This window comes from Salmo trutta, unplaced genomic scaffold (genome assembly GCF_901001165.1).
Source record: "Salmo trutta unplaced genomic scaffold, fSalTru1.1, whole genome shotgun sequence".
NCBI classification, from domain to species: Eukaryota; Metazoa; Chordata; class Actinopteri; order Salmoniformes; family Salmonidae; genus Salmo; species Salmo trutta.
Genome location: NW_021822406.1, coordinates 87,242 through 99,913, shown reverse-complemented (window position 1 = coordinate 99,913; position 12,672 = coordinate 87,242). Strand labels below are relative to the sequence as shown.

General features: G+C 39.4%; 1 protein-coding gene across 1 annotated transcript; it reads right to left on the bottom strand.

Annotated features, from left to right (window-relative positions):
- Positions 1-3,032: 3,032 nt before the first annotated feature.
- Positions 3,033-11,896, bottom strand: LOC115182204 (zinc finger protein 239-like; the record flags this gene model as incomplete). The annotated part of the gene is made up of 2 exons (XM_029743816.1): positions 3,033-4,594; positions 11,875-11,896. Coding segments are annotated over 2 exons (813 nt in total), but the record flags the coding sequence as incomplete, so codon positions are not given.
- Between the last annotated feature and the right edge of the window lie 776 nt (positions 11,897-12,672).

The following is a 12,672-nucleotide window of genomic DNA, read 5'->3' as shown; positions in this document are numbered from 1 at the left end:
AGATATAGCATAGCCTACACATATAGTGTAGTCTACACATATAGCATAGCCTACAGATATAGCATAGCCTACACATATAGTCTAGCCTACACATATAGCATAGCCTACACATATAGCGTAGCCTACACATATAGCATAGCCTACAGATATAGCATAGCCTACACATATAGCGTAGCCTACACATATAGCATAGCCTACAGATATAGCATAGCCTACACATATAGCATACCTTACAGTACAATCTTCTCTAAAAACAGTTGTACATTGTGCTGTGCAATAAGATACCCAAAGTTTGATTTCTAAACCACATGAGTTCTCAAATAGCAGTTGACCAATACCATGGAAACTGATAAAGAGCCGGTAGGATTACAGAAAAAGCAGTTGGGAAATTCATGTTTGAGTTTCAAATACTAACTGTTCTGTGAATGTGAGTATATTTAGGTGGTTTACATGGTTTGGCTGGGGTAGGCCGTCATTGTAAATAAGACTTCGTTCTTAACTGACTTGCCTAGTTAAATAAAAGTTAAATAAAAATAAAATACAAAATTCACTTTCCTCCACACAAAATCTTACCAATCCATGCATTATTCTACTAACTATGACTGAGTGTGAGACATGATTTCCAGAATGTATGTTTCATGCATATACAGTGCCAGTCTAAAGTTTGGACAGACCTACTCATTTAATAAAAAACTGGTGCTTCCTGCTTTAGTTTTTGCTTGGTTTTGCTTGTAAGCAGGAATCATGAGGATAGAATTATGGTCAGTTTTGATAAATGGAGGGCGAGGGAGAGCTTTGTACGTGTCACGTATCTCAAGGAGCAGGAAACGGGTGAGTCAGGCGCAGGAGATGAAATGTCCGTAGAATACATATTTAATAATGTCCAGAGTGAATACAACGACTAGGCAGGGTGCAAACCACAACCAAGAAGGAGAACAGCTCCAAACTCAAAAATACACGGGGCGCAGCCCGGCAACCCTATAGCCTATCAACAATGTTGTGTAAATAAAACACATAGGAAAAAACATCCAGCCCTTAACCTTAACGTAACACAGAACAATCCCGCACAAATCCCAAACAAGAAACAGACAAACTAAATACTCTCCCACTAATTACAAACAAGGAACAAGTGCGTACTAAACAGACATAACCAACAGACACATGAAACATGGATCGGGGGCAGCTAGTAGGCCGCCGAGCGCCACTCGACCGGGGAGTGGCGCCACCTTCTGTGGACGTTATGACAGTACGTGTCTCTGTGTATGGAGTAAAGGTGGTCTAGTTTTTTCCCCTCGTTGCACATTTAACACGCTGGTAGAGATTAGGTAGAATGGATGAGTTTCCCTGCATTAAAGTCCCCAGCCACTAGGAGTGCTGCCTCTGGATTAGCATTTTCCGGTTTGCTTATGGCCTTATACAGCTCATTGAGTGCGGTCTTAGTGCTAGCATCGGTGTGCAGTGGTATATAGAACAGCTATGAAAAATATAGATGTAAACTCTCTAGGTAGATAGTGTGGTCTACAGCTTATCATGAGATACTCCACCTCAGGTGAGCAAAACCTCGAGACTTCCTTAGATTTCGTGCACCAGCTGTTGTTTACAAATATACATAGTCCGTCGCCCCTTGTCTTACCAGAGGCAGCTGTTCTATCCTGCCGAAAAAGCTTAATCATGTCGTCGTTCAGCCACGACTCGGTGAAACATAAGATATTCGTTTTAAATGTCCCGTTGGTAGGATATACGTGCTCATAGTTTGTGTATTTTATTATCGATTGATTGTACTTTGGCTAATAGGACCAATGGTAAAGGTAGATTAACTGGTTATGGGATCGTAAAATGACAGCCATCTCCTTCGGCGACATTATTATCTCTATACTATTCTGAGTGGTGACGCAAGGCTCACAACCGTGGCTAAATCCACTGGATTCTATTATGGGCCCTATAGCATTCACATGATAATGGAGTCAGATTGATGAATGTAGTTTATTATTATTATTCAACATCATTATTACACATCTACAAAATGGAGACACCTCATCCTCAGTCGATGGGGATTTCCACCAAGCTACAAAATGGTTGGATCATTTCCACCAACCTACATAATGGTTGGATCATTTCCACCAACCTACATAATGGTTGGATCATTTCCACCAACCTACATAATGGTTGGATCATTTCCACCAAACTACATAATGGTTGGATCATTTCCACCAACCTACATAATGGTTGGATCATTTCCATCAACCAACATAATGGTTGGATCATTTCCACCAACCAACAATGGTTGGATCATTTCCAAACTAAATGGTGACTCAGCCAGTTGATGAGTATTTCTATATTACACTACAATTTCAAAATGTTCAACAAAAATGTACTGGATTGGTTGAAAAGTGATAGGGAACTAACATACTATGCACTATTTAGATATACTGAATATATACTGTTTTTCATTTTTTTAAAAACATCATTTTTTCAATTTGACCTTTTATTTAACGAGGCAAGTCAGTTAAGAACAAATTCTTATTTACAATGAAGATGGGGAAGAGTGGGCTAACTGCCTTGTTCAGGTCGACAGAGTTGTACCTTGTCAGCTCAGGGATTTGATCCAGAAACCTTTCGGTTACTGGCCCAACGCTCTAACCACAAGGCAACCTGCCACCCTATACTGAATTTATAGTTTATCATACTAAGATGGACCAAGATATGTGTTGCTTTTACACACATTTGTTCATTGGTTTTGAAAGAATATGTTGATTGGTCGGTCATTCATTGGGTTCATTTGTTTTACAATATGCTCAAATCAAATCAAGCTTTATTTATATAGCACATTTCAGACATGGATGCAACACAATGGCTTCACAGGGAAAATGTAATAAAAAAAACTATGAAAATAAAAACTGAAATATTTACTACACAACAAACACAAGAGGATAAAAAAAAAAAATAATAACAATAAAACTGAGACTAATGAGCATTCTAAGGAAATGCCATTGATTAAAATAGTAAGACTAGGATGTAATATCCAACCCAAAATATAAGCTTGTTTTACATTGTTTTATAAACATTTATAAAAATTGTCATTTGGTTGCAAATGTTACATAAATTGAAAATGTTATGAAATATTTAATATCAAAGCCAAATGTACACCCCTTTGTTAATAGGTATTAGCAATAATGAACTTAATGGTGAGTAATGGAATAATAAAACATGTATATTTTGTCAGACTGGATGTTTGAAATATGAGGTGATTTGAGTCATGTTTCTTCAGTAGTGGAATAACGACAATTTGCAGAAGACTGTCATCTACATTTTGGAGTGATGCATTTAAATGTAGGGGTCCCCAAAACTAAGAGAAATGCAACACTTATTTGTCATCACTCATATCGATATCACTTGGAAATAAATTTCACGAGAGGAGGGAGATGAGGTTGCACGTCCTGTTAAAACTAACAGATCAAAAACCACACGGAATCGGTGAATAATGTGTACATCACTGGTTAGAGCACAATTTGTAGCAAACAGCTAGCTACATTTTGAAATGTTGCATTTTAATTCAAGTGGGTCACCAATGAGGTAAATGTAACGCAACACTTTTTATGTTAAATAGTACTCTTTCAATTCAGAACCTGAATTTTTCTACAACGTTAAAACATTCTACATTGTGACATCATTAAAATACTCCTTCTACAATGTTAACCTCTTTTAAAACATTCTACATTGTGACATCATTAAAATACTCCTACTACAATGTTAAAACATTCTTCATTGTGACATTATTTAATTGATATCATGGAACAACTCCTTCATGTATGAATTGTCTGGTGTTTAATCAGAGATCTTTTATCAGAGTATCTCTTGTCACATTGTTCACAGCTATGAGATTTCTCGCTAAGAGATTTCTCACTTGTGTGTGTTCGCTGGTGTCTTTTTAGTGAATCTGATCTGGGGAAACTCTTCCCGCAGTCAGAGCAGTGGTAAGGCTTCTCTCCTGTATGCGTTCTCTGGTGTGATATCAGGTTCTTTGACTGAGTAAAACTCTTCCCACATTGATCACAGCTATGACATTTCTCTCCTGTTTGGATTCTCTGATGTCTTTTGAGGTCTGATAAAGTGGTGCATCTCTTCCCACAATCAGAGCAGCTGTGATATTTCTCTCCAGTGTGTATTCTCTGGTGTGATATCAGGTTGCTTGACTGAGTAAAACTCTTCCCACATTGATCACAGCTATAAGGTTTCTCTCCTGTGTGTATTCTCTGGTGTGATTTTAAATGTCCTGACAAAAAAAAACTCTTCCCACAGTCAGAGCAGCTATAAGGTTTCTCTCCTGTATGGATTCTCTGGTGTACTTTTAGGTTCTCTGCTCTTGAGAACCTCTTTCCGCAGTCAGAGCAGTGGTAAGGCTTCTCTCCTGTGTGTGTTCTCTGGTGTGATATCAGGTTGCTTGACTGAGTAAAACTCTTTCCACATTCATCACAGGTAAAAGGTTTCTCTCCTGTGTGTATTCTCTGGTGTGATTGTGATTTTTTCTCTGCCACATCAGCTTCATGATGTTGTTGAGGCTCCCCAGAGGATCCACAATAGTCACATCCCTCTCCTGTGCGAACAACAAAGTCAGACAGATGGTTAAAGGCCCACAACAGCAGAAATTGACTGTTTCTTTTAGCTAAAAGGTGATGCCCATAAAGTTGTACAACAATTTACGTCCTTAATGAATGTTTAAATGCTTTTACAAACTTATTTGTAGTAGTTATAGTATAGTGGATGATTCTTGACTATAATAAATTATTGAAGTTGCTGAAACCCGAAGCAGTGTGCCAGATTACTTTTTGTCTATTGTTGTACAGCTACAGTGCTGCTCTTTGTTCACAAAACATTAATCCTTGGGAAACGTATTATTTAGAAAAGGAATACTTTCACCAAATTTCCTAACTGGATTCTCTGAACATTATCTCACCAGGTTCCCCCATTAGGCAAACCATTAACAGTATTACATTGTCTATTGTTGTATATCTTCAGTGCTGCTCTTTGTTCACGCCCATTTATCATCTTTCACACCCTCTAGAGCCTTAGACCCGCCCATCTCTTAAAGAATTCACATTGGAACATGAGAATGTGGCCACATGATAAAGCAGTGAGGCTTAAAAAAAAAAATATTTCAACAATAAAATACTTTATTAACTTCAAGTAGTAAAAGGTAGTAGCCTACAATTAGGAAAAACCTAAAACACATGAAGGTCAAACCAATATCTAGACTGAGGACTATATCATCAGATCCTTTGAGTAACTCTGGTTCAGGTTATTAAATGAACAAATTCATCTAGCCTGAGAGCATATTTCTGTCCTGCCCTTTGGACCAGGACATGTAATGTCCATGGCCTTTTCATTGAAAAGTGAAAAGGCCGGGTCGTGTCCAGCCATGGGGATGCTTTCACCTCTCTGGGAGGAAGGACGTCAACAATGAGCAGCAGCTGAAACCTGGTTCCATCTGAGTGAAAGCTCCATGGCCACAACAACACCAGGCTACAGACAATTAAAACTGTAAAGGAGGAAAGTACACTAAAATAGTCATTCAAAGCTGTATACCAGCAATAACATGAATTGACCCCCAAGTCCAAGCAACAAGCTCAGAGTACAAAGACAAAATACCTGAAGTATTACTTGTTCACCCTCGACCGTCTCCTTGTACTGGTAGACAAATTACAGAAAAATAGGTTAAAACATGAATTCATTAATGTCCTATAGCTTGTTATTGCCTGTAGACTGCTGTACTTAAATGCCCTTTTCACACTTAACCTGCTTCCAGCCCAACAATGGAAATGCAGACAAGATAACTAGCTAGATTGAGCCAACATTTAGCTTCATAATTACCAGCTGGCTAGATGTAAAAGGTATTCATCTAGCTAGCCAGCTAGTTGAACATGCAAAAAAAACGATCTCAAAATCTATAACCCAATAGCTAGCTAGCTATTTAGCTATCACTTCATAGTATCTAGCTAGCCAGCCATCTTAGCATGTGTCCCAATCAACATTAACAGCAGAATGCAACTGGCCAGCTCAGCTAGCTGTCTTAACGTTGCTTCATCCCGCAACGAGACATCTGTAAACAACGGCAAGCTATAACGGTACCTGTATGCAACTGTCTAACTAGCTCTATAGCTAATATGAAAATGACTTTTTGATACAGTTGAGACAACACCATATGTACCTGTAGGTATCTTGGCATTTTAACTGTAGACTCTTACTGGTGTATGGATTATGATGATTCACAGCAGACAAACACTTTCTGAATAATCCTTCCCACTCAGCTTCAACCAGTTCAGACTGCTTTATCCACAGTAGACAGAGCTGTGTTGATACCAGCAGCTGTACTCCGCTTCAACCAGTTCAGACTGCTTTATCCACAGTAGACAGAGCTGTGTTGATACCAGCAGCTGTACTCAGGACAACCAGTTCAGACTGCTTTATCCACAGTAGACAGAGCTGTGTTGATACCAGCAGCTGTACTCAGGACAACACTGGTATTGAAATATGTAGCTACACTTTTCATGTAGTTCATGATGACAATATTAGTAAATCCAATGGATCTTTGAAATCTCCACGGTAACAGAGAGCAGGATGTGCCATTTGACAGAGAAGCCTTGAGTCACAGAATGGACTCTTTCTCGTGAAATTCCCAGCCCCCTCATCATCTCAACCAATCATGGCTAGGCAATATATTGTATTTTCTCCATGTCTAAACAGCTTTGAGAAATCACAGTGTATTTATAATTCACAGACAGTGATGATGTCATCTGTAATAATAATAATTCACAGACAGTGATGATGTCATCTCACGGAAACATACAGTTTGTTGCCATCTTGCTGCAAGTCTCTTTCAGGACATGAACCTCTCCCTGGGAGACCTGCAAACTGTTCTTAAGGTCTTGGACCTCTCTGGTCAGATCGTCCCTTCTTTTGTTAGTTGAATCCACCAGAATTTGGACAAGGCTGTTGAAGCTATTTTCCTATTGCTGTAAAAATTGCCTGTAGACATATTTTTTTGTACCAGGCTAAACACTCCCTACTTTCTTTGAAGTTGGAGTACGTTGGTACTCGACACAATTCCAGTCACACCTCGTAAAGCCGATGGAAATCACAACAAATAGCAGGAATTTAAACAGACACAAGCCCGGGACTAACCGCGTTACGGGATCCAAATTAAACAGGCTAGTAAACAAAAATGTTTTAAATGAAACCTTTTCAGGAAGTTTCATAACTTTCCAAACGTCTAACGCCTGTCCAACAGACTGTCGACCAACCGCGTTCACGTTGTCATGCCGCGTCACACCGTTGCTAAGCCAATATTCACGAAAAATCCCTTCTAAATTTCAGGGTATGAGTCGAGAAACCTGCTTATTTTCCATGAAAGTACATCATGTCATGATTACAAAGCTATGCTATATTACAGAAGGTAATTATCTCACATCCAATAAAATATGTTGTTCCTTGTTCACGTTAAGAATGTTATTAAGAATGGCGCTGCATTGGAAAGCCGGCCATCTTATGGGATCCTAACCAATTGTGCTATTTGGAGTGTTTGCTTTTTCTTCCCTGATCACAACTTTGTAGATAAAACTATAATAAATATATTCACGTCACCAAATAATAGATTAAAACACACTGTGTTTCAATGAAGGTCTACAGTAGCCTCAGCAGCACTCTGTTGGGTAGCACAAGTGTTGGAATAAAAGTACCCAAATTGTCATACTTGAGTAAAAGTAAAGAGACCTTAATAGAAAATTACTCTAGTAAAAGTCACCCAGTAAAATTCGACTTGAGTAAAAGTCTAAAAGTATTTGGTTTAAAATATACTTAAGTATCAAAAGTAAAAATATACATCTTTTCAAATTATTTATATTAAGCAAACCAGATGGCAACATTTTCTTGTTTTTTATTTATTTACGGAAAGCCAGGGGCACACTCCAACATAATTTACAAACAAAGCATGAGTGTTTAGTGAGACCGCCAGATCAGAGGCAGTAGAGGCAGTAGAGGCAGTAGACAACATGTCAGCATGAGCTGACATGTTGTCTACCCAATCAAAGGATCAGAGAATTAATCTAGTACTGAAATCATAACCTACAACTAGCTAGCACTGCAGTGTATAACATGTGGTGAGTAGTTGACTCAAAGAGAGAAAGACAATAGTTAAACAGTTTTAAACAAATGTATTTCTTAAATTAAGGAGAAGCAAGTGTGTCATTTTTTTCAGTTTGACTTTCTTAGCTAGCAAATGCAGCTAGCTCGTTTAGTCTACTCAAACACCCTGCTCAAACAGAGGGATGCTATGTTAGCTAGCTGGCTATCCAACACAAAATTGAACTCTTCTAAATCAAAGGTAAGCTTTAAGTTTTACAAAGGAAAACCACCATGGCATGCCGGTGTAACTGCTAAACTGCTTACTGACTGTACACTGTAAAGTTACTGCATGATTGTAGCAGGTTTACTAACGCGTTAGTCCTATTAGCTATGTTGACTATGACGTTACTTTAGCTAATATGGTGACAACGATGTAGGCTGTGTGTAGCGGTTATGATATGGTTTGGCTTGGAATTAGTTTTTTATCCTGGTCACATACAGCTGATGTGTTGTGCATTGAAGTCCACAAACGAAGGGAAAAGGTGAGAGGAGGAGAGCGTGTTGATGCGAGAAGGAATAACTCAAGTGTTTCTCTCAACCTGTGCACCCTACGTTGTTGTAAACTTTCATTTGTGATGGGTAGCAACCTCATGATGGGTACAGTGAAAATTTTAGTACCATCTACTGGGAGAATGAAATATGACATCATCCAATATGCTCTTAGTTTCACGCGCCGGTGAGATCCAAACAGACACAGGAAGTAATCTGGCCTATTTTCTGATGTCTGCAATGAATCAGAGGACGACTTATATATATTTTGTTATCTAAAAGGGAACGACCTAAATCTGCTACATTGAGGAACTATTGTAATTCTCAATGGATGTAAAAGCAGACTTTGTTTACTTTCTGTTTGAGGTGAAGAAAAAAATACTTTGAGAAGCTCTACAGATCATTAGTGGTGGTGCGTTAAGACAATCAGAAATACTATCAGACATCCCCAAATGGGCCCATTTATAGGTCTACATTTGGGGGCCAGGCAGCCTGGGCCTGCTTCTATGTGTAATCAGGTGAGTGTCCTAGGCCTGCTTCTATGTGTAATCAGGTGAGTGTCCTAGGCCTGCTTCTATGTGTAATCAGGTGAGTGTCCTGGGCCTGCTTCTATGTGTAATCAGGTGAGTGTCCTGGGCCTGCTTCTATGTGTAATCAGGTGAGTGTCCTTATTCAAGATTGACAGGAGCGCTACAAATAAAAAGACAATTAATAAATTGACAAAACTAATAAATGGAATGAAATAAACCAACATGTTTCTCACCAGTGAGGCATAGGTTATAAGCTCTGTAAACAAGGTGTCCACTCTGACAATGACAAATAATAATAATAATATATGGAATGCATTAACAGAAGTTGCCGTAACCAAACAAACTTTGTAGATGATACATGATGGGAATTAATGGTAAATGTAGAACTGGTGATATATGTATTGGGGAACTGATAGACACTAACAATCAAAAGGGCAAACAATTCACACCATGAAGTTAGGAAACAATGAATGAGCACCAATTGGTGGGAGGGAATCTGGAGAGAGACATGCCATAAGCATCTTATTTAGATTTTCTTTTAATGTATTTAAAATAAAAGTTAAGAGGAAAGTCATTTAAGAACAAACTCTTACTTACAATGACGGTCTACACCGGCCAATTCCGGACAACACTGGGCCAATTATGCGCCGCCCTACGGGACTCCCAATCACGGTCGGGTTGTGATACAGCTTGGATTCGAACCAGGGTGTCTGTAGTGACGCCTCAAGCACTGAGATGCAGTGCGTTAGACCGCTGCGCCACTCAGCACTACAGATCCTAACATCTGAGCCTTAAACATTAACATTAAATCACATTAAACAAGAGTCTTTCCTCTAGCTCCTCATGCTGTCTTATAAACGTTTATGATGTAACAATGACGTGATGATGTAATTAGATTGTTGACGTAGCTAGAACTAGCTGTGGCTCAAAGCAGCCGCATAAACCTTTTCAGTCAGACATTCACCCTTACACTACAGAGTTCAAATATCTACCAAACATTTTGAATAACATTGCTTGTGAACATCAAAGCTGTAACGATTTCACACTGGCTTTGGTTAAAGGCAAATACAAACACATACTAGTAGTCATCTCTCCTGCTGGAGTCTACACAACGTCATCATCTCCATGGCTTCTTCTCTGGCGAGCTCTCATTGGCTATTTCTGATCACCGTTCTCAAAACATGTCATTGCACATCTCACCATCTACAATGCTTTTGTAATTAGGGCCGATAAAATCAAACATGTTTTGAAAAATATTGGGACATCTGGGACTGCTCAAAGACGTGATTGGTAGCCCTCAGATTGTGTCTCTGACCAGCTCACATTAGACGAGCGTCAGTGACGGCTGCACACCCCGAGTAGGCAACGACATGGGGATTTTGTCTCCAATCACAAAAGCTTGACACAGCTAAATCAGGGCCAAAAGCATGTAGTGTACACGCCCCTTCTTGGACTGCGCCATCCCCGCAGCCTCATCAATGGATTAGTCCACTGAGACAGGAACGAATCAGACAAGTGTCTCTTGTGCCATAAAACATGTATATAATTTGCGACTGCTCAACAAAAAGATCTTGGTCGACCAACAGCCTGTTGACCAAACAATCAACCAGTCGACTAAATGGGGTCAGGCATTATAGCAATTGATTCTTGAAGAATATAACTTATAAATGCCTCAAATGTTTCAACTGTATTTCCCCATCAGAAACCAAAACATGAGCTCCTATAACACCACTGTTTGTAAACAAACACTGTATAGCCTCAACCTGGTTAAACCTCATTTTGACCTTCTGGAAGGTCCTTGTATACATAGTGAATTCAGTGATTGTCAAGGCAACGCCTTATAACCGTTAGGACCCCTACTTTTAAATGCATCACTGAAATGTAACGTACTGTCTTCTGCAGATGCTCGTAAAAAAAAATACAATTAATATGATTCCTGTTGTGGTATGTTTGTCATTTTACTACATTTTATGTTTAAATTTTCTGCATATTGGTTATTACATTTACATTTTTAGTCATTTAGCAGAGGCTCTTATCCAGAGCGACTTACAGTAGTGAATGCATACATTTCATTTCATTATTTTTTTCCTGTGTGTGTGTGTACTGGCCCCCCGTGGGAATCAAACCCACAACCCTGGCGTTGCACACACCATGCTGGCGTTGCAAACACCATGCTCTACCAACTGAGCCACAGGGAAGGCTATCATCCTGTGGGTAGATGCCCATTTTTCATTCACCACCACTAGGGTTGCAAAATTCTGTTAACGTTCCCCAAATTCTCAGGTTTTCTAAGATGTCTGAACTTCTTAACGAGGTCACTAGGTTTTGGGTTAAGGTTGATACAATAGCTTTCTCTATGAATTTGAGAGTGGTTACATTTCTCCAGCCCCCATCCCTCAGCTGTTTACCAAACCAAGTCTCAGGGCTGATATTTTGTTGCTGTTTAAATCCTAGTTTGCCCCTTTAAAAAAGCCACACATCAACCAATATGCAGTTCAAACAATAACAAAGCTGTCATTCCAAATTCATAGAGAGACCTATGGATGCAAGGACTGACCACTGGCTATATATATCAATGATTTAAAAGTACAAATATGGATGTAGATTTCCCCTTTAACACCACACATCAGTTCAACAACTGCAGAGTTTGTGCCTCTGTTTTTAAGACAGTACTTACTAGTGTTAATCAGGGAACGGTTTCTCAAAACCATCTTACGACTAAGTTCATCATTAGAACCATTGGACGCCTTAAGATGCGTTTGGGAAACCGGGCCCAGATATCCAGTTTCCTCCTCTTCTTCCTCCTCCTCCTTTTTCGATGTGACAGTCATCTCCCCCTCCTCCTCTTTCACTCCAAAAACAGCATCCTCCTCTTCCTCCTTCTCTTTCACTCTGAACGCGTTTTCCTCTTCTTTCACTGAAACGTCTTTCTCTTCTTCTTTCACTGTAACAGCTTCACCCTCTACTTGTTGTTGTATTGTAACAGCCTCCTCTTCCTCCGCCTCTTTCACCAGAGTTTCTTTCTCCGTCCAGCAGACCTCCTCTTCTTTAGCAGGAGGAGAGTAGCTTAGTGAGCTCATTGTCGGAGATGTTAGCTCGCTAGGCTAATGCTAACTTAACCAGCCAGCTAGCTGACCAATAACAACGTAAATGTGACAGTAAATGGTATTACTAACTAGACGACAGAAGTGGGCTTAAAACACAGTGGCTAATATACACTAAAGCGTCTAAAAAGCTTTATTGGTTCGGTTATTTTGTCTAGCAAGCTACCGAGGTGGCTGACGAACTGTTGCTACTGTTGAAAGAAACGTTCCGTCCACTACATTATACGTCACACCAGCAGCATTGCCTTAAATTCCACATCGCCATATGCTGACTAGAGTGGGTAAAATATCACAGTAAAATATTGTTATGATGACTATAACATTTGTTGTCACCTTCAATTGTTGCACATTTTCTCAAAAAAGTATATTTT